General features: G+C 40.7%; 1 protein-coding gene across 2 annotated transcripts in view; it reads right to left on the bottom strand.

The window, feature by feature from the left end:
- LOC134163797 (ubiquitin carboxyl-terminal hydrolase 22) overlaps positions 1-26,335 on the bottom strand; it is an 84,755-nt gene that overhangs the window by 47,382 nt on the left and 11,038 nt on the right. The window contains exons 2-5 of one of the 2 annotated variants that reach the window (XM_062618958.1): positions 14,914-15,046; positions 6,525-6,638; positions 5,933-5,977; positions 1,281-1,382 (exon numbers count right to left, since the gene is read on the bottom strand). In XM_062618958.1, coding sequence (XP_062474942.1) covers positions 1,281-1,382; positions 5,933-5,977; positions 6,525-6,638; positions 14,914-15,025 — 373 coding nt within the window. In that variant the 5' untranslated portion in view covers positions 15,026-15,046. Of the gene's footprint in view, positions 1-1,280; positions 1,383-5,932; positions 5,978-6,524; positions 6,639-14,913; positions 15,047-26,335 lie in introns of those variants that run through there. The other variant, XM_062618957.1, reaches the window with a different exon arrangement.

Genomic DNA, 26,335 nt, shown 5'->3' with positions numbered 1-26,335 from the left:
CCTTCAAAATTCTATCAAACTCCTTGTTTTCCCCCTGTACAGCTCTATTATCTTAAGGAATCGGTAACAGCCTTTACAGCACATACTGGAGTCTCATAAAACACAATGTGAACATGATGCAAGCAATCTTTGCCTAGTGATTTTTTTCCTAGGCTGCTTGTTTTCAACGTCCACATGCTTTTCCAGCTGTCCTTCCTGTTTCACTATGGCAAATGCATAGGTCCCTTTAAAATCACCATTCTAGATGTGTTTACAAGTTACCACAACTTACTCTGTGCTGCTCAGTCCATTGTTCCAAATAAATATACACACATTTTGGATTAATCATGACTTATTGTATTAGAAACATGGCATTAGGAAGTTGTAGCAATTGTGGTTCGGTGTATTTGGACAATAGCAAATGTGCTGAAAGCATGATGTGTTCGTGTAAGAGTTAGTGGCTTAAAAAAACAGGAATAAGCTTTTTAAACAGTTTCCTGCTTCCAGTGTCTATAGCCACATTTTCAGCCTTGTACCTTCCCCATTAAAACATTACTGTGCATTTAACAGCACAGGAAAATGCCCAATAAACTCAGCCCTTATCAGGAAGCTACTTTTAACCCCCGAATCCCTAAAGACAGCAGAAAGAGATTGCAAAACACTGTTCATTTTCATCATCTTCACCCAAATACTCTCCATCCATAAGCAGATATATGTTAGCATTTCAGAGAGATCTTTGCTCCAGACTACTGAACTCCAGAACATTAAATGTTTGATACACATTTCAAGACTGCTGTTTTGACACACACTGGAGAATAAATTACCTCTTTTCAGAGTCAATATGACGTTGAAGAGACTCCATTTAGAGTTAGAACACAAAGCAGAAAGACATCATTGTGCTTACTGTCTCCTAAAACCAGATTTCCCAATAGATTGTTTTAGATAAGGATACATCTCAGCTACAGGACTTCCCTTCATACACTTGGCATGGGTTCTCTGAGCTGAACTAACATCACTGATTTCTGCTGAAGTCTTTAAAGGCATTTTGTAAAAAAAAACAATTCTGCTTCACAGTTGTTCCACAGATGACTCATCATCAGTACCTGAAGTGACAGAGCCGATATCCTTCTCCAGTGAGAACAAGGTAGTGCGAAATAAACTCATGTTGCTACCCTTATGTTTAGGAAATCCACTACAATAACCTCAGGGAAAAAAACCTTTACAGGACAAAAACACCACCACAGGATTTTGACCATATGAGTGGCTGAGGATCAGCTTCAGAAAGGATGTCTAGAACTTACCTATGGTGCAGTTTGTGGTTATTTTTCTCCGCTTGGGGTTGTGTCGTAGCAATTCTAACTCTCGTTTGGTTGGCTCCCATGTTGAATACTTCTCTCCAATGCCTAAGCAGACAAAAAGAAAGTTTCAGGAAGTTGTTTAGTAAAAGGATTCAAACCGCGGTTCAAGTAAAAGCTTTCAACATCCTGTCCATTAGGTTAGATTCAATCTATGTACAACTGCAAGAGGCTGATTTCTTTTTAGCCCTTCAGAAAGATAGCAATCTTCCAACAAGTAAGAACTCAAGAAAAAAGAAGCTGTTCTTTACCTAGAAGGAATACCTAGCCCAAATAAGTTTTCCATTATTGGATTATAATCCTCCTTTCAGTTAAAAGGAAATTCCAGCACAAGAATAAATCCACTATTACACAAAAATGCATTTCTTTGTGCTCAGGAGGTCAAGTGACAGAACCACTATATGATTTCAGGAGAAGATATAGGATAACCATGAAATCTCCTCTCCAAAGCTTTGACAGTTTATTAAACAGATCAAAACTGACCCAACTTAATGGACAGATACAGGCTTAATCTTTATAGATTAATAGCAGTATTTAGTAATTTGATATACTGAACAGTTGTTACATGTCTTAGAATTTACCATTACAAAGTATGACCTTTCCTTATAACCACTGTTGTAGGATTAGACATTAGCAAGTTCTAGCACTTGAGACTCACTCCACTGATGGATCTAAGATCACCTACAAATGCAGTTAGTAGTAGGTTTACATACAACCCTCCCCCCATCAACAAACCAAACCTCTCCAATTACTTTACTATTTCTCATGAGCTGCAGCTAAAATCTGTCATTATTCCCTTTAAACACCAACACTGATTTCCAATACATTAATTTTGTTCAAAGGAAAGTGCAGTAAAAATGAGTCAGATTAGTAGTATGGAGAACAGATCTGGAGTAAGCACAGAGTTGTGTGCAGTGTAAACCTGATACAAGAACAACACAACAGTGAAGACTCATGTGCTGACCAGCTAAGTACTGCTGCAGCATTCTACGCAGCACAGAGGAATTACTATGCAGGGTCAATTGTAGCGAGTCACAAAAGCATCTTGGCATTAAAACTAATAAGACGACAAGCAATCTATTCTAAAACTGAGGATTAAAGTCAATTAGGAGTTATTTTTCACGGAATGCATGGAGCAGAAACAGTGCTGTGCTACAGAAAATATAAATCATACATATGAAAAGAGGGAGAGCAGAAAACATAGCTAGAGGCTTACACATTCTGCATAATGTGCATGAAATTTTAATAGCTCTTTGATCTTCATTTTCAGAAATAGCTCTGCTTGTCAGAAGCTACCCACCCAAAACTGTTCAATTCATAGTTACTACTGACCCTCCAGCTTCTAGTAAGAAAAGGTCTCATTTTCACATTCTGGAGGACTAGAAAAGTCTTATTTACACGGATGCACCCATCTCTCACTTGGTTTGATTCAGCAAGAGATTATGTGAGAAGCATAAGAAAGAATACCAGAATCATACAGTCCCTTTCCTTTATCCAAGGTTCAGCATCAAGCTCCACACCCAGGAAAACAGAAAAGGAAACTAATTACTGTGTAACCGATTGATGAGATAAAACAGCTGCAATGCTTTGAATACACTATACAGAAGGCAAAGGCAGACAAATGAAGCAACTTCAGAGATGCACATATGGACAGTTCACATATGACAGAACATTGGCTGGCAACAAGTTTTGGATTAGATGTCTGCAGCAACCCTTTTCGTGTTTGTAATGCTCCCTTAGGGATTTATATGAATTGGATGGCAAAGAAAGCTCAACATCATTTTCAACACAGTGTTAGTACCAGCTATTGCACTGGCCAGCTGTAAAATCCCAACTCTGGCATTTGGGCTCACTGGAGTTTAAGCGTGGCCAAACACAGTGTTATCTGACAGTGGGATGAAGCCTTGTACTAAAAAACCCTTGGATATGGTTAAATCCTGGTTTAAATCAAATGTAACAAAACTTACACCCAGAAACACATCTGCACTCAGCTTTAGGCATGCAATAGTTCCACATATGTCAGTGGGACTATTCATATATATTTTGATATATATCTATATATAATCATATAGCTTAAAGAGGATAGGGACCAAAGCATTTCACAAGAGCAACTCTTCAAGACAAGTTAAACACGACAGCCTGCGTTACTTTGCAGGATTCTGGGTGAATCAAATATTGCTCAATTAAAATGGAATGAAATCAAACAGAAAACCAGGTGAAGTTAATGCCACAACACACACAGAGCACAACAGACAGAAAACTTTCTTACAGAAGCCTTTCATTAGAAAGGGCACAAGTTAAGTCAGAGACAGATATTAACGTGTTTTGTTCCAGCTGTGTAATTTAACATGAATACTGAGGTTTTATTACTCGTGAAAACGAGTGAGAAAAGACAGCACCATTTATTAGGAGTGGTTTGGTGTTTAAAACAAAAGTAAAACACAACTAACCACCACAAAGACGGAAAAAGGTTTAATGAAAGGTTTAACACCAGCCACAAACATGCCAGAAACTCCACCATAATCTACCTTAAACAAAACATGCACAGGTTACCATTTACAACTAAAGGAAAGGAGCGTTCCAAGAGTCAAAATTCATCATTTTGAAAATGATGCTCTCAAGCAGCCAGAGATTCAAGTCAGCATGTGAAATCTCCATCCAAGGATTCACTTTATTAGGTCAAATACACAAATTGTCATTTCTCAGGGACACACGGATGAGGGAAGGAAAAGGCGATGAAGGCTCTAGTTTATACAGGTCAGTTTTGCAAGTAATCATTAATATTGATTGGTTACTTTGCCAGACTTGAGCAAATCCCCCTTTTCCCCTCCCCAAAATCCAAGCATTCATTAGAACGAAGGGCTCTGTGTATTCACGCCTCCCTCATTATTAAAAGAGAATCAGAGGGGAAAAAACAACGGTAGAGTTGCGACTTGTTCAGAGTTATATCATATAACCCTGAACTACAGCTGGACACGGGGACTCATCACACTAAGTGTTAATATTACAAGAGAATGAAATGAATCATGATATTTGGGGGTTTTCTTAAAGTTGGGTTTTTTTTTCCTCCAGGCATCGTGTTGTTATGTGAGCATCTATTAAAGTATATACTAACACCCTTCAAGCACTGTGGATCCAAGTTTGAAAATACACAGCATTCACACTTCAGTTTTTAAGCCAATCTCAGCTTTTGCAGACTGGATTCACTTCTGAAGTTGCCAGCACTATCTGAGGTTAACTAACTGTGATAGAAATATAAAACCAAGACACTCAGTCTGGGGTCTGAACTAATCCTGACACTCAGTTTGGAGGAAGAAGGGTTTCCTCCCCCTTTATAATCTTTCAGGTAACTTGAGTCACTATGGGAAGGAGGGAATGGATTGATAAAAAAGAGACGTAATTCTCCATTATTTCTCCTATATATCTCCCTTTCCCATTCCTTACATAAATTTGTAGGGAAACACACATGGTTTCATGATGAAAAACCATAAAACAAAAGGTCTTATGCCATGACTTGAAAGGAAACACTATCTATATGGTGTACGCCAATCATTTAAAGTGGATTGTGTATTCCTTCGTTTTATAGCTTCACTGATCATCACAGATTTGGTCTACGGACACAGAAGATGCAGTGTGCATATTTATATGAATATACATTCATATATAGTATGGCATTCATGAGTCAGTTAACCAGTACAGAGAAGGTGATTCTTCCCTTCACCACACAACTCTCTGGTCCAAGACAAGAAGATTAACTATCTTAAAGCTGTTTTTTCCCTAGAATATAAGCTAGAGCAGCCTGAGGTCTACTGGAGGACAACTGGCTGCACCTCAGTCCAGAAGGCACAAATACATCATTTGTCAAGAATAAGATAATTAAGAAATTAGTCTTTGAATTTATATATTAAAAAATAAGGAACCAGGGTCCTTCCTATTCTATAGCATCACAAAGAAGCGTTATGTTGTTGTAGTTAACTAATTTGGTGCCTCAACTCCCTCAAAATGGGCATAAGCAGGAAATAGAATGGGATCTGCAGCAGGAACTAAATACCAGCAGCTATACTTTTGATATGCCATCAGAAAAACTCTGTTTAATACCACATTAGCTGCTATTTTTAAAATGGGAAATGAGGTTAAGAATAGTTTGAAGTCATATCAGCCCTGACTAAGGCTGTCACATTGAAACAGGATGCCATGGATTTGGTAAGAGACGTTACTAGACAGAAGTCAGCTGTCTTCAAATACACACTTTCCCACTTTAAGAAAACATACCCCCTGGAGGCCACTGGAAATGGAAGATGACAAGCTTTTATAACTGATGCTTAGAAACTACTCAGGTTAAGATAAATGCTACTTCCTTTCCTTTCCAAAAAATACACAGGGAGAAAAGGTTTGGTTTGGAGTAGTTCTATCAAGGAAAGGGCATATGAAATCAAGTCTGCTGTAATTATTCAATCACTGGAACATATCCAAACAAGAGGAAAACAACTGGCACGATTAAAACTGGCATTTGTAACTGTGATTCATGTCTATAATGGCAGGATAACCAGCAAAGGGACGCTTGTTAGTGAAGTGCGTCGCCAGCCCACGCCTCTTACCTGTCATTGTACACTGGTAGTGAGAAACCACTGTTGGGGTGAAGGCTAAAAAAGAAAAAATTAGGGAAAGCAAACTGAATAAAACAAATGTGGGTACAGATATTTTGTGTGTCAATATTTCTACATAGATACTGTGCGTGTACCATGAAAGCACAGGGTGTGTAAGTAAGCTGGCACGTTCTATTAGAAAAAAAAAGGAAGTCATTAAAAAGAAAAAAAATCACACACAAGGGTGGAAATTCATGTGAGGGGAACGGATTTATTGCCTATATAAGCCTAAAAGAGCAGACTGGTACATTTTCTACCTGATACAGATCTGACTCTGGTGTTTGGCATTATTAATGTTAAGTATTTTTATCTCTTCTTGCCATTAAAAAGGAAATAGTTTTGCTACACTTAGGTGTGGTGCACATATTAAACTAACAGTCTAACCCCTGGAAAGTAACAGCTAGACATCTCTCTCTCTCCCATGGCCTGCACTACTGTTGCTAAAGAGCTCTCTCTTCCCCTTACTGGTTTTTTGCCATTGACAAATGGGAGGGATAGGTATGATTAAAGCCAGAAACAAGAAATTCAGGCAGGAAAACCAAACCTTGTAATTTCCAAGCTTTTCGTTGTTCTTCTTTGGCAATTTGTTCCATGTCTTTGTCGTATATGTAATCTTGACACATAAAGCAGTATATACCCCCATACAAAAGGTCTATGGCTGCAAAACAGAAGGGAAGTTGGGGAGGAAGGAAAAAAAGACGTGAGTTTATAAACTAGAAGACATTTTAAAGCAGGTTTCCAAGTCAGGCACTTTCTTCTCAGCAGTTCACAAAGAGTAAAATCTGTACCTTAGAATCTGAAGGATAAAGAAAAAAGATACATTAAAATCCTGATTTCTTCTCCAGTTATAGTATTAGTTATTCAATTGCTTCTGGTACAGCAAGAAAACTGTGCAAGACAACAAATCATTCACTGCCTTCAAGTTGGTTGTAACTCACAATATTCCTCTCGAAGCCGTAAGTAACCAAAAGGCATAATTACAGTGACTGACTACAACACGTGCACAACTAGTACTGTAAGACTTGATATGTAAGTTTGATATTGCCTTTTTCTAAGACTTCAGTATTTCCTATTCAAAGCCATTAAAATAATTAGAAAGCACCTATTTAAAACCCAAATGAAGGCTTGAACAGAGGACAGAGCTGAAGACTCAAAGATGCTTGTGCAGGGGAATGTTTTTCCAGAGTAGTTTATTCCACAGGTTACACAGCTCACTCTCATTTCACACCCTCTTTTAGAATGGATGTAAGAATTTTGTCCATTGTTCAAAGTAGTTTTCTTACACAACCCTAAAGAAACGAAAGCCAAGAAATTAAATGGATCAGCTAACTGGGAAATATTTTGCTTCACTATACACTGAAGGAGGAAGGAAGTGGAAACTACTCATAGCAAATTGCTGATTTTCAGTAATTATTTGCACATCAGACAGATATGGAAAAAAGCCACAAAGTAAAATAAAACCAATTCAGTGGGCACTAGCAAACTCTCAGCCAGCTACTAAAACACAATCTGCATCTAGCAGCCAACTGAGAAACACATCACCATTCCCCCTCAAGAGTATAGCCCCATTTATTTCCAAATTCCTTTTATTTCCAGATAAATAGCATTATTAAAATAATCTCTCCACAGTGGAAACTTGTATTAAACAAAGGAAACCATTAGCACATTAGGTGGCCTGCAAGCAACAGCCCTGAATTGCGTTGAAGTCGTAAGCAAGCCAAACCACATGCCACGCAGCTGGAATTCTGCTGTTGGTCTCACCAGGCAAACAAAGGTGAAGTCTTTGTGCTCCCCCATTAGTGGGCCAGTGCTTGTGGTAAGGTTTCTTTCTAACCATGTTTTGTCCATCCCTCACAGCCTCTAAACCTCTCTCAGCTTCCTACCACTCTCCTTCAGTCCTGTGTGCCTTTGTTTTTCCTCTTCCTCCTCTTTCTAAATCACTTTTTCAATGATTACATCAAGTCATTAGTAATCGAAAACAATTACTGTAAGCAACTTTGCATAATGTCTGGTATCTTGCTTCATTCTTTTGTTCTGCCTATCTGGATCACCATCAGTTTCTAGAAGAGGAAAAGGTCTATCAAGTGTTACCTGGTGTCATGTCTAAACACTGCGATTTTCACGCTTGTGCTCAGAATTCTGCTCCTTCAGCAGAGTATCACAAAAGGGGATAAGAACTTTGGCTGCAGTGAAGATCAGTAACAACACTATGCAACTGCATTTGGGGGGGGGGGGGGAATATCACAGGCTACATAGTATTAGAGTTATATAGCTATTTAATCCATTATCTACTGCACTACCAGTTATACAGAGTTTTCAACAAAGAATAACCGTTGGAAATCTGAAATATGGTCTCAAAAGACAGAAGTCTAATCCTGTTCCCCATATATTCTTTTAAAAGATCCCACAAACAGCCCCTCTCCCCTCCAAACAGCAAAACAGGGCTGGCAGAATGTTGTATGTGTAAGACTCTGTGAGCACTAATACTTTCAGTATAAGAATGGGTAGGTGTAACCTGCACTCAGAGGATTGCTTCTCAGCTTTCTGAATCTACATGCACAAATGATAAAGTATAGCTGTCAAGATCAAAACCAACAAGAGACCACCCTACACAAACCACTTGTGCAGAGCAGAATGAATTTCTAATATAAAGAACCAGAAAGTCTAACACAAACACTGATGGAATAAGAGCTGTAATTGTCCAGAGCCTGATTAAGGACTCTTGAGCAAATGTCCTCTTTCCAGCATACTTAAGTGAACAATAGAGTTGTATATATGCCAATGCTTTCAATGTCATTAAAAAGACTGCAATAGGTTTTGGACAAATTACCTCAAACACCAGTGACAAGGCAGCTGTACAGGCCTGGTTATAGCACAAAGGAAGGGCAGCAGTTTCTCATGAGAGCCAAAACACAGCTGCTCAATTTCAGGATCCTAGTAAAGTGTGTAAGTTTACTGTTTCCGATCAGTATAAATTGAGTTTTCTCCTTGAAATATACTTTAATTTTCTTATTCTGGTCGTGTTGAGGTGAAAAAGGATGTTTTCTTTAGGGCAAAGTGCAAAATAATCACTACCAAGTCACTGCGGTGAGCACGATGTGCACAGCCAGTCCACAGGGCCTGTTGGGTGCTGAGCAGAGGGTCCCCAATGAAGGAACCACAGAAGGGACGGACTCACTGACAGAAACTCTTCCAAAGTAAGCGATTCGTTACAACTAGCAGAAACTCCAGCACACCAAAAGGATAAAGTCCATCTAAACCAACGAATTTCACCTCATTGTTATCAACAGGTTAAAACGTTTTGGTTTGTGAAAACAGGATGAGAATGCACACAGAACAAAATCTCATCTGTATTAGGATTTGGGATCACAAACCTAACAGGAACGGGCCTCAAATTCACAGGAAGTTTGCTTTTACACCTTCTATGCTGACAACCCTTATCTTCCAGTCAGATCTCCTCATACCTCTTCATACACAGAGTTCTAAGCAGCTGCAACACAAGAGAGAAAGTCAAGATACCTCAATATTCATTTAAAAATAAAGCTATCAGCTGATGGAGAAACAAGGTGGCATCACAGAAGCTCATGTGGGCATAACAAGAGCAATGTTATCTACTGGTGCAAGTGACAGCAAGCTTGGAAAGACAACAGCTCAGGGGTGAAAGTTTAAATTCAGGCAGCAAAAGGTCTTCAAACTCTATCTGGGAGCCAAGGAAAGTGGTTTATTTTAAGCCCAAGTGCTTTACTTTGCCAAATATAACCACTGACATCCTTGTGAAAATGTTAAGAGACCAGAGATAACGGGAACTTAAAAACATGTAAGAAAGCAGGGAAACGTGCCACATGCAGTGTGTGCATGTCTCATCCAGTTAAGAAACTTGCTATGTTTCAGTTAAGAACAACCCAGATGAACAGAACCAGCGTGGCTCAGATGAAAAGGGGATGCTTCACCATAATATACGACAGCCATCAAATATGACAGATCTGTGAATCATGTTTTCGTACCATCTTCTTTAGAACACTGGGTGCACTGAAGTGCAATGAAACATACAGCAACTCACATTGAGGTCAGTTTTTACCTGTATGGAAGTTAATTCCATTGTGAGTTTCTGTGACTCAATCTTGGCATGTTATCAACCTGAAAGCAACTCATTCTATGCAAGTCACCTGCATTCTCCATCCCTGGCAGTGTTCAAGGCCAGGTTGGATGAAGCCTTGGGTGAGATGGTTTAGTGTGAGGTGTCCGTGCCCATGGCAGGGGGGTTGAAACTAGACGATCTTAAGGTCCTTTCCAACCCTAACTATTCTATGACTCTATGATTCTATTCTACTTCTGTAATACAGCAGTAATTCTTTTAGACAGTGTTTTAAGTAAGCATCCTGAACTAGTTCATGCTCCCTAATTTCTCACCTTAAACATTAAATATTAAACCAGTTTAAGACAATAGTCTTAAATTCATAAGAAGTGATCTGCTAAACTCCAGCTCTTCACTTGCTCTTGTACCTGATGTATTAATACAAGTAACCGCTTGTTTTCCTCCTGTCCTCCTGGCATCTGGAACCTGCATCACAGCTCAGAATTCCTAAACTTGGAAGATACTATGGTTTACTGATAACAGAATGTTTTTACTAATCTCAATAAGAAACAAAAAATACACCCCAAAAACCCAAGAAACCTAAACCAACCAGAACAGCCCCAAACATATCAGACTCATCTGATGCATCAACCAACATGTATATTGGATTTTGCCAGGAACTAGTGAGCAGACGCATTAAAGGGTATTCGTCTTCTCCCTTATCCTCTCAGTCTCTATCAAGGTGACAACAGTCTTATCAGCTCTGCTAGTCAGAGATTCTTCAGAAAGGAAAAATAAAAGGGGGATGGGCCAGGAAAAAAGGGGGAGAAAAGAAAGAAAAAAAGGAAGAAAAAGAAAGGCTGATCCCATTAAATCACTATATGGTGTCCAACCTACCTTGGAACTACTGAGTACATGCAGTTGCACGTACTTCATTTCAGAGGGAGGAAAAAAGGAAAACCAAAACAAACCCAAACACAAGCCAAACGTCCTTCTGTTGCCAAAAATGAAGCATCAAATATCCACCCTTCTAACACATATTAAATCAATGGCCACAGCTCAGCAGTACCTAAGAGAAAGGGTATTTTCTTCTCCTAATACTTGAGATAAAACCGTTCTACTCTATGTACTTCTTCTATTTTTAAACCAGCAGCCAACAGATAAGAAGCGTTTTTGTGGGTTGTGCTTTAAAGTCTCCAAGATACCCATTGACCCCATCCAGACCTGGAATTTAGAGGAACCATGGTTTGGCCAAACATTTTATGTTAGTTTATTATGGGCAGAATATTAGCTCCAGCTCTTTGACCTCATTCAGAGGTACAGGTATCATATACACACACACTACTTACTATGTGTGCACACACTCTGTATACTCCAGAGCATGCCTACACTCAGGTTACTCTTTGCTTCCTATTATGTTTTGCCTTTTGTTAAGTATTGTCCCTGCCCTTCTCTGACCCCACAACCTTCAAGAGCTTCCCTGTTTGCAGTAAACCTTTGAAAACTGAAAAGAGTGAAATCCTCCTGCCTAAAGCACCTTCCCTTGATATTACAAACTATTATTCAGGTTTAAAGAAGAAAAGTTGTTAAATACTCCCTGTTTAATCCTGCTGGGTTTTCGTTTCAGTTTGTTTTGTTTGTTTTCTGCTTTGGGTCTTTTTCCCCAGAAATTTGGGGGCAGGATCCCCAAATCACAGACACCAAGTTTTGTACTGCTCCATATGATAGAATGCAAACTGCTTATACTCATCTGCACGTTCTCCTCTGATCAACAATGGAGACTTACCTCAAAACACTGTTTTCAACAAGAGCAGTAGTAAGATGCAGAACTGCACAGAAGTTACTAGTTGAGTCTGAGGCAAGAATGAGCAAGTGAATGCACAGGAGGCTGGCTTGCTGAGAGCTAAGAATATTCCAGACATACAGAGAACTCTCCAGGAGTCATTCCTGACACCAAGAGGAGCTCACAACTATCTGCACTTACCAGAGCAGCTCTAGCAGCAGACAATGGCAATGAACAAATACATGCTGCCTTCTAACTAGCCCAGTCTGGCTCCAAGTTTGAGCTAAGCTATAGGAATGCACATCACGGAACACACGAGAATTTGCCTGCAATGCTTTGCACACCACATCCTAGAACAGCAGGTATTTTTAGAGGCTATGAGGAGTGGCTGATGTGTATATCCTAAATGCTTTCCTCCTTCTCCTCTGCTTCCAATCAAATGATCCTCTGGTTGCCATCACGAGGATACTATTATCTTCAAGTACAAAGAGTTTGTACTTTCTATTATCAAATTTCATCTCATTTTTATCCTTGCAGTCAATGAGGTTATTTAGTTCTCATCACAGGACTACCTAGCCATCCTCAGTCTAAGCAGTATCTCTGAACCTTGTGCCTGTCATGAGTTTCATACAGACATAACTCCTCTTCAAGTATTAGAAAGTATTTTGACACAGATCTTCTCTGAGAAATCCTAGAATATACCCATGAGTATTTTCAACTGATACCATTTTCATGTATTTAGTGGGGATACGGGATGCCTACACATGGAAGAGAACAGTACTGAAAGAGAACAGGAAAAGGCTAGTTTGAACAGTCCCAAGTCTTCAAAGTCCTGGAAAGGTCAGTCTTATTACCTCTTTCTAAAGGATATCACACCTGTATAAAAGATATTTCATTGCATTAAGGATTCCCAAGCCAGTGGAAATATCAGCCTCTCACAGTGATCGACTAACAGAGACTGTGCAATGCAGAGATTAAAAACAGCAGCTCATATAGCTGGATCTTCACCTACCTGTCACCCACATCAAAGAATACACTAAGAGTACAGCATTATTAATAGACACTGAATAGGCAAGCAGATGCGAGAGCACAGGTATTTCTATAAGCTCAGAGTGTGTCTATTGCTCAGGGGAGCAGAGGGAACAAGAGATGTCTTTTAAAACCACACTGGGCTCTGATCCTGAAGCCTCTTGAAACACAGAGTCAGTTAGCTGCAAAACCATCACTTCCAGTGCTCAGACAGCTGTTAGAGCTGAAATCAATGATATTTCTCCAAGCTGTGATTAAGTGTGCAGTTCCTGCTGGTCTCCATGGAGACCGATGTTGGCTCAGCAAAAAGTCACCAAGTGTTTTAAAATAATCCCTGTCCGTTTTGAAATCTCAAAGCACTTCACTTGGTTTTGCCTATCAGATGTTATTTCCCCCTTCCAATGAAAACTGCAGCACTAAAAGCAACCCAAAGCACTAGGCAAAGCCACCAAGATATTTTTACAGCTCATTTCACATTCAGCTGGAAATTAAACACCAAAACATACATTAAAAATACAGAGGAAAGGAATCTCCAAAACTAGAAGTCAAGCAGGCAGTTGTACAATCTTCATATGACGTGGATTTCTGCAGAGTACACTATATTTAGCTGCAAACGAATCCTTTTGGGGATGATATACCAGACTTTATTCTGTGCTTCAATGGGTATAATTAACTTCTGCCCTTTTTATCTAAAGGCTATTCCTTTTGGGAAGTACCTTATCTGACATGTCCTTAATTGTCTAGTACCATGGCAATAACTACAACAGTCTTGAAACAAGAGAGCATCTTCAAAGAAGCTCCCTCCTCCATTCAGGGTGGGTTTTTTCCTTTAAGGAAACAGAAGATATTTCACTACAACAGACACCTTGCACAAAAGTTAACTTCAAGAATTGAGGCTTCCTAAATACATAAACAGCAAGTTACAACATGTGCAATAGTAAAGCTCTTTTAAAAGGTTCTCCATCAATATGGCACACTTAGTGGTAAAAATATTACAGTGCTTATATAGTATCTACAAACAGGCAAATACTGTCTATGGTGTTGATTTTTACATCTTAAACCTGGCCATAAGCTTAGAGTGGAATAAAAGTGGGTTTAATACACCTTTATATACACTTTACTGGAAATCCTTTGACAGATTTTACCTAGAATAATTTGTACTTCTGCATTGGAAAAGGTTCCTAAGTAACTTCACTTAATGAACTGGTTTCAAAAGCTCCTTGAGATTACATCCTGTAAAAGCCAATCAAACATGGTCACACAGGGCTGGTTTGGGGTTTGTTATTGTTCAAAGAACGGCTGAGGTTGGCAGAGGGACCTGGAGTTCACCTTGTCCAAGCCTCCTGCTCAAGCACTTAGAGCAGGTTGCCCAGGACTACATCCAGAGAGCTTCTGAATAAGTTTTTGAATTAAACTGTTTCTTTATTACTTCAGTTATTAACCCCAGTGGAAACAAGAAGACAGAAATAAACCTGTCACAACCCTCTTTCCCTACTCTCCCCCCCCCAAAGAAAAACAAGATAAAGCATAAAACAAACCCATCCACAGAAAAAGGCACAAATTTGATTGTTACTTGATTAGTCTTCTTTGCGAGAGGAATGGTGGTTTTTACCTCAGCAAGAACAAGAAAGGGAACACGACCTCCTGAAATAAAGTTCTCTGAAATAAACACTTTAGTTCAAGACACTAAACCCACCAGTTTTCACCCTTGGGGGAAAAATAACCCCAAGGTTATTCTTTTGCACTATATAATGACATTAATTCATATGTATTAAACAGTAATAAACTCACATTTATGCTGTGAACCAAAACTTGTCTTCGATGAAGTGAAAGTTTAAGCACCAAGTTGAAAACAATACCACCAAACTAATGCAAAATACAAACAAAATTAATCTCCCTGTCTACAAGAAAATACAGACTCAGAACGGTTTGGGTTGGAAAGGACCTTAAGACCATCCCAGTTCCAACCCCCTGCCATATTACCTTACTGGCCTGGCAGTGACAGGGCTAACAGAGCGAGTTAAAAGCACCAGGATGACGGCTTACCTAAATTGTGTCGCTTTGTCTTTGCGTGCTCGTGAATATGTTTCTTTGTAAAACAGCCAAAGAAGACACAGTAGAGGCAAGAGTGGAGTCTGTTCAGGTGGGCACCACACATATGACAAATGCACGACTTTGCCTGAAATAACAAAACAGAGACAGAGTATGAGTGACAGAAACAGATCTCCAGGTCCGTCTGAACAGAGGGACATACATCTAACTGCTTGCCTTCCCTTTCGAATGCTGCAAACCAGCAGGGAACCAGGTCCTGCCCCATGTGACAAACCCACCAATTAGATGTATTAATAGAGAAAGCTCTTTCATTTGTCCAGTACATTTATCTCCAAGTCTTGATAGGGAACAGGTCTCATCTAAGAGCAGACAACAGTCAACCCATTTACAACTCTCAGCCTGTAATTTAACGGAACACTTCAAGCAGGATAAGCAGGCACTGCTAAAAACACACAGTCCTACCATTCCCTCACTCCACCTTTTCTGTTCCCTGCCAACCACGCTCTAGCAGAATGACCTGCACAGCCACGTGCAAACCAGGAGAAAGATGTGTGTGAAATGAACCTGCCACTTACCCCCTCCAAGATTAACCCGTATTAGTTCCTCCATCCAGCCACACAAACAGCCATGGCAGTGCAAAGCTTTGGGCATTATGGTTGTGTAGCTTAGCATTACAGCAGTACAGATGACAATTACCAGGGGAGCAAGGTCTCGATGCTTTTGGTCTTCTTCAGTTCTTCATCCAAATCTGCTTACCCCCTACTTACAGTCTCTACCTTGAAGCGATGGGCTTTGCTGCTCAACAAGCCCTTTGCTGAGCTGGTTCAACTTGCTAACCTGGAAGCTGAAGATAGACTAAAACTAATCCTTGGTCAGGTTAACAGGCTTGAGGGGATGAGTAGACTTGGATGAACATTAGTGCTCAGGAAAAGCAGATGCCTGGCAAGGAAGTAAAAAGGTGAAGAGGCAGGAGTTTTGGGTGATGGGACCACAGTAAGAACTCTGCATCAAGCTCCTTAAGACACTCAAAAGCTGTAATATAACTTGAATATTGAAATGGCTGTTGGTATTCAGCATTCCATTTCTCTGCAGGGAGATTCTGCCAGATTCATTTATTAGATATCTCCATACCAGCCCATAAACAGTGGTTGCAACACCAAATCCACACCAGAATTACGGACGTCACTTGTGCCACTTTCAGCCTGGCTTTGAACCAAGCATGGAAAGCAACGTGCTGAGTATTTCCCAGGGCAACCCCAAATGGGGAGGTATGTGATGAAAGTTACCAGGACTCACTGGAGATGAGTGTATAAGCCCGACATGATGGTTTGCATTCCTATGTAACAATATATTTTAACAAGTATAACAGGAGAAGGAAAGAAGCAATTAGAAGGCTAAACAGACTTTTTGACTCTCAATCACAATTGAAACACTCTAAGCCAACAACACCCAAAACCTTCTGTTAGCATTAAACTTAGGTACTTTAATGAGTCTTTAGAAGTATTAGCCTAGTAAAAGACTTGAGAGTTTGACGGATAAATCTCCTGCCCCACAACAACAATTTGGGCCCAATACCATCTGACTGGAAGATACAGACAGTAGTTGTTCCTCACAGTAAAATAAGAGTAACCGAACTTGTTAACAGCTCAGAGCTACAGAGATCCCTTACAGAGTCATCTTACAGACTCACCTGAAAACACCATTCCTTTGCTTGTCAATACAGAAGCACCTTTTTCCTTCATATTATGATAAGAACTGGAATTAGTAAAACACTAAGCTATCACCTAATCCAGGCTCCTCAAAACTAACCCCTAAGTTCTTGTATTTACCCGATCTATCACAACTTAAAACCAGAGCTGAATAAACGATGCATGAGCCTGTTCCCTAGTCTGGCATTTTTTCTTTCAGAACACTTATGGCTGTTAAAGGAATCAAAGCAGCTTTGCAATATGCTGCACTGTGTCATTTATTTCCAAGCTTCTACAAATTAAGCCTCAAATCCTGGATCTCACATGCTGCGTGTGTGCGTTCAAAGTTCTCCCCAAGTTCTGCTAGATGAAAATAGACGGGTTGAATCAAACTCCACACACCTACAGAAGGCAATATTTTAAAGTAGGACCAAAAAAAAACATTCCCCACCACCAGCACAATTTCCATCTTTAGAAAAAACACTGCAGAACTGTCAAACTGGTGCCTAACGGTCGCTCTTTGGCTGCAAAAGCTAAATAGGATCAGCCTATCTGTTAAGATTGCTGCTATGACAACTCCTCGAGCAAGCAAGCAAGCTATTTTACTGAGCCAGCTAAAAATACACCTTTTAGCATTAGATGTATTGTAAACAGATAACAAGTATGTAAAAAAAAAAAAACACAGACCAATCATTTTAGGCTAAAAGGCAGAAAAGTCATACCTAAAAGAGTTTCTATTTCAATGAAGATTAAGAGAAATTGAGGAATGGAGAAAGAAAACTCAGTGGCAAGTTAAAAGAGGAGTTCAATTGCTTCTTTAAAGGAAGTGATTTTGTTCATATCCTCTATTTGCTGACTAGAGCTCAAGATAGTTTCTCTAAAACTGTAAGAAAACAAGGTTAAAAGACAACAGAGTGAGGGAAGAAATCAATATCCAAACCCATAGTGGCTGTTCTTAACTGGATTAGCTGTCTCCTTTTCATCTGCCTGTGCTTTTAAACAATTTGCTAAGTTAAAACAAAGCTGCCACCCTCCTACCCCCCCCAATAATCAAATCACTTTGTTTCATAATACTCCCACCCCTGCTCCCATCTCTTGAGGCTACAGTCCAAGATGAAACAGAAACCTGCAAATGAGTAATCAAAAAATCAGTCTGATGCAGAAAGGCTTTAAAACACAACTCAAGTTTTGCAAAAAGCAAGTTAGGTCTTGCTTATGGTCTAGATGCTTTAGGAAAGCCAACAGCATTTTGGCTGCAGTATCAACCCGTCAGTTCTTTTCTCTCGGACATCCCTCCTAGACAAAAGAACACCCCTTCCTTATCCTAAGGTGTAAGTGTGGACTCTTCTCCTTCCTCCATATCCTCTCCCATTATTATCCTACTCCTTGCTTGCTCTTCTCCTTTATTCTTCTGTCCCTCAAGTACACCACTCTCCATCTTTACCCTTATTCTCTCTCCCCACACTCAGTTCCTTTTATCCCCAGCCAGCCTCTCCCCCTTACTTTTGCTCTGATGCTCTAACAAACTGCACAGAAGATCCAGTAGAGGCTTCAAGTGTTTTCTTTATGGAATACTATAACGATTTTTATCAATGATAGAAAACTGGAAAGAATGGTGTTGCACAGTACGAACAGTAACTAACATGTCTGTGCCGCAGGAGTGAGATGCCCAGCCAACACCTAAATAGGGCCTACAAGAAGCCTGGAAAGGGACTTTTGACAAGGGCCTGTAGGGACAGGACAAGGGGGAACAGCTTTAACCTGCCAGAGAGGAGACCGAGATGAGCTCTTAGGCAGAAGCTCTTCCCTGTGAGGGTGCTGAGGCACTGGCATAGGGTGCCCAGAGAAGCTGTGGCTGCCCCATCCCTGGCAGTGTTCAAGGCCAGACTTGACTTGCACTAAGTATTACAAGATAAATAAATGCATCCTTTAAGTTCCATCCCCTTTTCCTGGTGATGCTTCCACACGCTGGTGAAAGAGGCAAGTAGGAAAAAACAACAAATGAGGGTCCACTTGCCTGGAGCCTCAGGAACGTGTGACAGCTCCTGAAATAGACCTCTGCTTTCTTGAACAATTAATCCCTTACAGACATGTGAAGAGACCAGTTTAAGTTTGCAGCATTCCCTAGTTTAAGAGCAGAACAGGGGAAAACAAACAAACAAAACCCCAAAGAGAAAAGTCAGATAAGACAAGACGTGCAAATGTCCTCACTGAGCCACAGATCAAGACACATAAGGGAAATTTAAACATTTCCTCACATATTTAGAGCTCCCTAAATGGTCTTAATAAGCACATCTGAGGTACAGTCAGTCCTCTCTGTCCATTTTTGCCTCTGCTATTCCCTTTGGATGTCCACACCACAGCCTGGGCACAGACTTGTTTTTATTCTTATCCATCCATGCTGCAAACAACTCTTGTCCAAGTGTAACACAGACACAGCAGCTCACACAGAGTGACAAACAGCATGCTTCCCTTCACCTATTGTTCAAAGGAAAATAGGACAGATAATCACAAAAGGTCATATAACTGACCACTGTTTCTTTCCTTGCTGAAGATGGAGACCCTATGGCTATTCCAATAGCAGCATTTCTTCTGCCTTGTGGGAGGAGGAAGCCAATATTAAACCAGCGCTGACAAGATTTATTACTCTCAAGTACTCTGCACAACAAGAGTAACAAATTTAGGTCAAATCTGCCTTATGACATTTCTATCCCTTCTTAGTCTCCATTAACTTCAAGATTCATTGGTGCCACAGACCCACTATTAGCAGAGTAGTTGGGATACTGCATATATTTAAATAGTTGAAACTTCAGAGCCCTGTTCTTAGGTATCAAGAAGCAAGCAATGGGAATTGATTCCACAGTTCCCAGTGGTATGGCATATACATCACTCCTCCACACGCTGATAGGATGATTCAGAGGTGCTCTGAGTCAGTGCACATTTCTGACACATCAGCTTTAAAGAAAGTGAAAAGATCAACTTTAGTATTTTCCACTTACTTCCTGCAACCAAGTTTTAATTATGAGCTTGTCTCATTACAAGTGTCAGTTATTTGTTAAAAAGAATGTGATCCATAGCGTAAGTTGTGGTTCCAGCTCCACTATTAGTAAAGGTTTTAATAAAGACGAGGAAAACTGTACTAGTTACATGATTTAGTGGTTTGAGAAGTGTTCAGAAAGTCACCTTAAGAAGAAAAAAGCCAAGTACAGGTAACTTCTTAAACTGGGTTATTCTAAATAAACACCTACAGTCTAATAAATACCTCAACAGGCTTACATGAAATCTGGGGATGGACTTTTCCTGGTGCATGTAGGGACAGGACAAGGGAAATGGCTTTAACCTGCCAGAGGGGAGATTGAGATGAGCTCCTAGGCAGAAGCTCTTCCCTGGGAGGGTGCTGAGGCGTTGGCACAGGGTGCCCAGAGAAGCTGTGGCTGCCCCATCCCTGGCAGTGTTCAAGGCCAGGTTGGACACAGGGGCTTGGAGCAAGCTGCTCTAGTGGAAGGAGTCCCTGCCCGTGGCAGAGGGTTGGAACTGGATGAGCTTTAAGGTCCCCTCCAACCATTCAGTGATTCTGTGATAAATGTTTTAACCAGCAGCAGAAAAAGCCAGTTTTCAGCTCTGTTCAACAGCAAACATTAAATCTAAGGTCCTTGCTCTGCACCACTGTATTTGCTGGCTCCCATATTGCCATCAGGTGCAGCAAAGAAGATGACCACACAGCTTTCCTCATCTGTTAGCAGAATGTTTGGCTCCAACTATCTAAGCACAGGTTTGAATACAATGGTATCACCATTTATAATTAAAGCTGAAGCAGCCTAAGCTGTTAAATAACATCACAGTTCTCAAGCTGAGTGTAAATAAAAATATACCATTCTGAACATCTGAGCAGCCTCCTGTCCTTCCGTAGATTAGATTAACCCCATGAATCCTACTTCTGCCTATAAGAGAAGAAACACTGTGAAAGAGGGAACAATGGAAGTACTGAACATGTTATAGAAGATGCTAAAAGCAACTTAAGGCAACTTCTTCCCCTTCCAAACTGGTCAAGCTATTCCGTTACACCTTACTCACAATGCTGAACCCCAGTGAAGGCACAAACTACCTGTCTTTTGATAAGGCAAAGTAACATGAACATTAAGCTCACCTGGGAGAAACTCAGAACCAGAGAAAGAATGATTAAATGTCTTCTGAGTTCCAAGTCTGAAGGTGATTCTCCCCTTGCTCCCTTTATTTTTTCAGGGTTCTTTTTCCCCCTCCTACCTTCATGGAGGACACATGAGGAACCACGCAAGAGAAGCAGACTTACAGGTTTTGATGCCAATATCAGAGTATTTTGAATGATCTGCTGCTTAATTAATACTTTTTGGTCTAAAAGTTTCAAAAGCTCATTAATCCTATTCCTTTCTCAGTTGTGTTTTCTGGTTTCAACAAATTATCTCCATTGCCTCAGCTGGCAATGACAAACCTCTGCCAAGTGTTCTGATGCCAAAGGCTGACAAAGTCTATGGGAGCTTATCCTAACTCATAAAGCAGCCTGAGCTACCTTCTGCAGGAGTGATGGTTTGTCACAGCAGCACCATGGCCAACCCACTTAGGAACCAAAGCACAGTTGACTAGACCAGAATCCACATGCAGAGAAACAATAATGGTAGAACTGAGTTGGGAGGAAAGAGGAAAAGGAAATAAAGAGATCACTTATGTTGTTTCCAGTTCCTGAACAGGTCTTCTCAGGTGTAAAATTAACCATAAAAAATGACTGTGGAAGCCTGACAGCACCTGGTCTCGTGCCTTTGGACATGGTAAGCAGTTGGTTTTATTCTCTGCTCAAACGGTGGGAAGACGAGACAGGTCCATGCTTTCAAGAGGTAGCTGAACACCAGAAAAATGCTCTACACAAAAGAGCATTGTCAGTAACAAAGGGAGAACATGGACCTAAAGACAAGGCAGAAAGAACACCAATCCAAAGATAAGGTACAAGAAGAACATGCAGGTAAACCCTTCAAATTCATGGGGCATAGGACCTATTTCATAGCACATGAGAGAAGGTGGCATTGGGAGAAGCATCTTCCACACACATGAGCTGGAAGCAACAACATCCAGGACGGACCACAAACATCTTCTGAAATAACACTACCCATTCTGAAGGATGAAACATCTCGATTAAGTTATCCCAAAGGCTTTCACTAAGCAGGTAATATCCCAGCTTCCACTGACTTAGGAATCCATAGTAGGAGCATTCACTTCCCTTCTCCAAAGTGCACAAGACAGGAGAATGGAGAGTATTAAGCAGTGCTAGAGCACAGTGAGTAGTTACACTAATAACTTCTGAGCATGGCAGTACTGTCCAAGCCTTAAATTAACTGTGGCTAAAATAATTAATTAAATTCATTCCCTATCCTTGCTTAAGGAAAACATGGATAACTTTTCACTGAGCAGCAGCTGGAAAAAGGTGCAGTATAAAATAAGGAGTCACTGATCTGAACTGAAGGAAGCATGTTTGAAACACCTCTGAGTCCATTAGAAAAAGAAGTAGAGAGCACAGAGGTTCCATATAAAAAGCCTTTATAAATGCTTCTCTCCAGGTAATATAGTAGGGTTTTATGGCTCCACATGCCCTTCTGAACTGGGGGCATTAATTTAGACAACAGTGTTAAAGGCCATTTTCCACTGTGTCCAAACATGCTACAGCTGCTCTGAGACCAGCAAAGGGGAGAGAATAATAGAAGCCACTGAAATTTATCTCAGAAAAGCCAATCTTCTTTCCTCATCCACATATACTGAATTTTAACACACACAAAGATTGACCTATAGGAGCCAGAAAAGCCTTCCTAGAGCCCCCACCTCCAGAAAGGACCAGATCTCTTGAGGACAGATACTTTAGTCCTCATCACTAAACTTGACCTAGTAGTTGCTCACACCACACGCTGTTCTACACCAGGATCACCCTAAACTAAAGCAACCCTTCCCATTCTTAAGTAAGCTACCTCAAGTAAGTCTTTCCCCCAAGGACTTAGAACAAGAATAATTACTTGGTTTTGATGTGGTCTTTCATTCAATATGATCAGAGCTCCAGGGAAGCTCTGCATTAAATGGAAAGATGAAGAACATCTCTAAACTCATCTTTTTTTCCCCCCTTCCTACTGGAAGGGACTGGTTTACACTGTTCTGCTTCAGCTCATACATTTGCACTTAGAGGCATGTTTCTGAACTAAGACAGGTGACTTCATGCTCAGGAGGAGCACTCGCATTCTTTGTTCCACTGGCTCAACTGCAGGTAGAGCCATCACCAAACTAGGAGCAGCGACACAAACCTGGGGCAACAGGAGCGGTCTGAGCAGTGATCACATCTGCCTGCTCTAAAACAAGTGACATCTGCAGCTGGAGAGCTGCTTCTAATGCCAGCCTGGGCTCCATTCAACTTGGAGTGTGTCTGCCCAGAAGGGAATCGCAGCTGAAGCTCCAACACAATGAAGTTAAGGGATTAAACCTATGGACAATACTCACAAGAGAGAAAACACATTCTTCTCAATCAACTCTGACATGACCATTTGTTCTTAAATGAGAATGATGCTGTAGCCAAAGTCTACCCAAGCTCCAAAACCACAGCTTTGAGCCAAGGGCTCTTCTCAAGAGAGCACAGTGCAAGTCAATGTAAAAGCAGGGAACTTTGGTTCACCCCCAAATACAACTGTTAATTTCATTAGAGATCTGACTAGTTATCATTTAACCTCTAATACAGACCGTTTCCTGCTCTCCTTACTCTGAGTTTTACATATATAATAAAATGCATATTAGATATAAGTATATATATTCATATATATATTTATACTTATATATATATATATATACTTATGAATACACACACACCCTTACAATGCCTCGGTGGTGAAGCACTGGAATGGGTTGCCCAAGGAAGTGCTGAATGCTCCATCCCTGGCAGTGCTCAAAGCCAGGCTGGACGGAGTCCTGGGTGACATGGTCTAGTGTGAGGCATCCCTGCCCATGGCAGGGGGTTGGAACTGGATGGTCCTTTCCAACCCTAGCTATGCTATGATTCTTTATATACATAGAAATTTAATATACAAATACACAATATATAGAAAGAGATAGACACAAAATCAGATTATTTTTTCCTTTAAAAAACCCCCAACATTTTCCAATTTGTTTCACACAAAATTCCACAGCAGGTACAGGCTGAAACGAAACTCGGAAGAAAAAAAAGTTGCACTATTTCAAAAGACAGCACGAGCTAGAGGAGAAAATAGAAAGATGCTCTAAAGATGCAATTTTGGTTTCCCCATGTACAGTCATAGTAGTAGGAAGCTGTACTTCAACAAGAACAAAGCCATTCTCCGGTATTCAAATAACTATGCCGAAATTGCTTATTTGCTTCTCCTTTGGTAGGTGCTCAGCCCCCACCCCCAGCATTTACAAACCTAACTGATTTCTCAAGTACTCTATAAAAAAATGCATTTAAGAGTCTATTGTGTTTTTAAACCATTGCTATAATGAAGCCTGTTCCAATTGAATTGCATGTCCTTCTGCAGCATGATCCCTTTACAAGCGGAAAGGGTCTTTGCCTTGTGAAAGCCCATCAGCTGCTTCAAGTTCAAATGCATGTCTCTCTCCCTGAATATGATGCATGGCTGTGTTGTGTGTGTTGATTTTTATCTATTTCCTGCAATGCACCACTGCAGTAAGGAATTTCACAGGAGAACAAGGGGCTTGCCAATACCGCAGTCGTGTATTCCGAGATCTCCTACAAAATCTATTTCTTTACTTCACCATTCCCCCGTTGTCAGCAAATTGTGGAAGTGTTTTTAACTGTCCTATTAGGTAATGTATTGATCTAATCTGGCAGCACGTGACTTGGGAAGCAATTCAAACAGCAAGTTAAACAGACAAACCTGCCTGATGCTGGGCAGACTCTTACTAAACCCTGCCCGTGCTGCAGAGATTGTGTTTAGCCCTGCACAAAACTAAGAGATCGGATCCTTCATGTGAAAACAGCTCTTGGGAAGCTTGCCATGGAAATACTCTGGATATGATCCTTTCAGAAATAAAAGGAACTTAAGGATGCATAGGATCAAGCCCTAAAGAACCCTAGAGCCTCACGGAGACAAGCCCAGCTATTGCAGCTATCTCTTCTTTAACTACTCTAAGATGGCCATAAAAATACGTGAACTTAGTCCACCAGAAAGTCAAAGCAATTCTGCTGGTAGGAATGACGGATGGGATGGTGCTACAGCACAGATCGTAACATAGAATCACAGAACAGTTAGGGTTGGAAAGGACCTTAAGATCATCTAGTTCCAGGGATGGAACATTCACCACTTCCTTGGAGAACCTGTGCCAGTGCCTCACCACCCTCACAGTAAAGAACTTTTTCCTTACATCTAACACGTGAACTTCCCCCGTTTAAGTCTGAACCCATCACTCCCTGTCCTACCACTACAATCCCTGAAGAGTTCCTCTCTAGCATCCTTGTAGGCCCCCCTTCAGATACTCAAAGGCTGCTATGAGGTCTCCACACAGCTTCTCTTCTCCAGGCTGAACATGACTTATGTATGAGACAAATACTCTCAGCAGAAAAAGGGGACTAGTAGAAAATGAGCAGCAACAGAGTGACAAACAGCTTCTATTAGCAACTATTTTGCTTTATTATAAACAGCCCCATAAACAATGCCACAGTTAAGTAGGGTACATCCATTGTGGAGCCTCACCAAGAAATATTAGGCTGGTAGAAAATACTTCTGGCTTTTATAAGCTTCCTATGAGTTATGCACCATTCTGCCCAAGACTTCAAGAGTTACTATACATGACATTTTATGTTTGCTGCAGCAAAGTCAGCCAACTGGCAATACAGAGATTAACCCCACTGCTTACAGCTTTTCTGACAATTGTGGGTTTCAATGATGGTAATATAGCAAACAAAGTAGGCATACAAGCCAAAACCTCTTCTTGCCATGAGAATAAAACATCCTTTTTGTCTAATAAGAGATGAAGACAAGTTCTAGTCCCCTCTACAGTGCCTACAAGAAAAGCTATTACAAAACAATAAACTGAAATTTCCCTTTTGGTTTTACAAGAGCTATAAGGCACATTGGCTGATTCTCCTTCCATAGAGACTGATCTGCCCAAAGCACCACAAATAACTCCCAAGAGGCATATTCCCCCCTTAGAAACATGCCAGAAAACGTGCTGACACAAAAAAGACCACTAATCACACATGCTGAGCAGTCTTCATCACAGAGCAAGTGCATCCTCTAAAATCACACTGCAAGTCTTCTGTAGAAAATAAGAGAACATCCACAGGGTCTCAAACTGTTTTCACTAGCACAAAGTGTAAAACAGAACTACAATGGACAAACTAGAAATAGAATCATGGAATGGTTTAGGTTGGAAAGGATCTTAAGCTCACCCAGTTCCAACCCCTGCCACAGGCAGGGACCCCTTCCACTAGAGCAGCTTGCTCCAAGCCCCTGTGTCCAACCTGGCCTTGAACACTGCCAGGGATGGGGCAGCCACAGCTTCTCTGGGCACCCTGTGCCAGCGCCTCAGCACCCTCACAGGGAAGAGCTTCTTCCTTAGATCCAACCTGAATTTCCCCTGTTTAAGCTTGAACCCATTACCTCTTGTCCCATCACTATAACCCCTGATGAAGAGTCCCAAGACATCATCATCTGAGGACATATTTAAGTTCACCTAGCTGTATGTACAGCTTC

Source organism: Pezoporus occidentalis, unplaced genomic scaffold (genome assembly GCF_034315485.1).
Source record: "Pezoporus occidentalis ecotype Australia unplaced genomic scaffold, CSIRO_AGI_Poc_V1 ctg208, whole genome shotgun sequence".
Lineage (NCBI taxonomy): Eukaryota > Metazoa > Chordata > Aves > Psittaciformes > Psittacidae > Pezoporus > Pezoporus occidentalis.
This window is presented reverse-complemented; position numbering and strand designations above follow the sequence as displayed.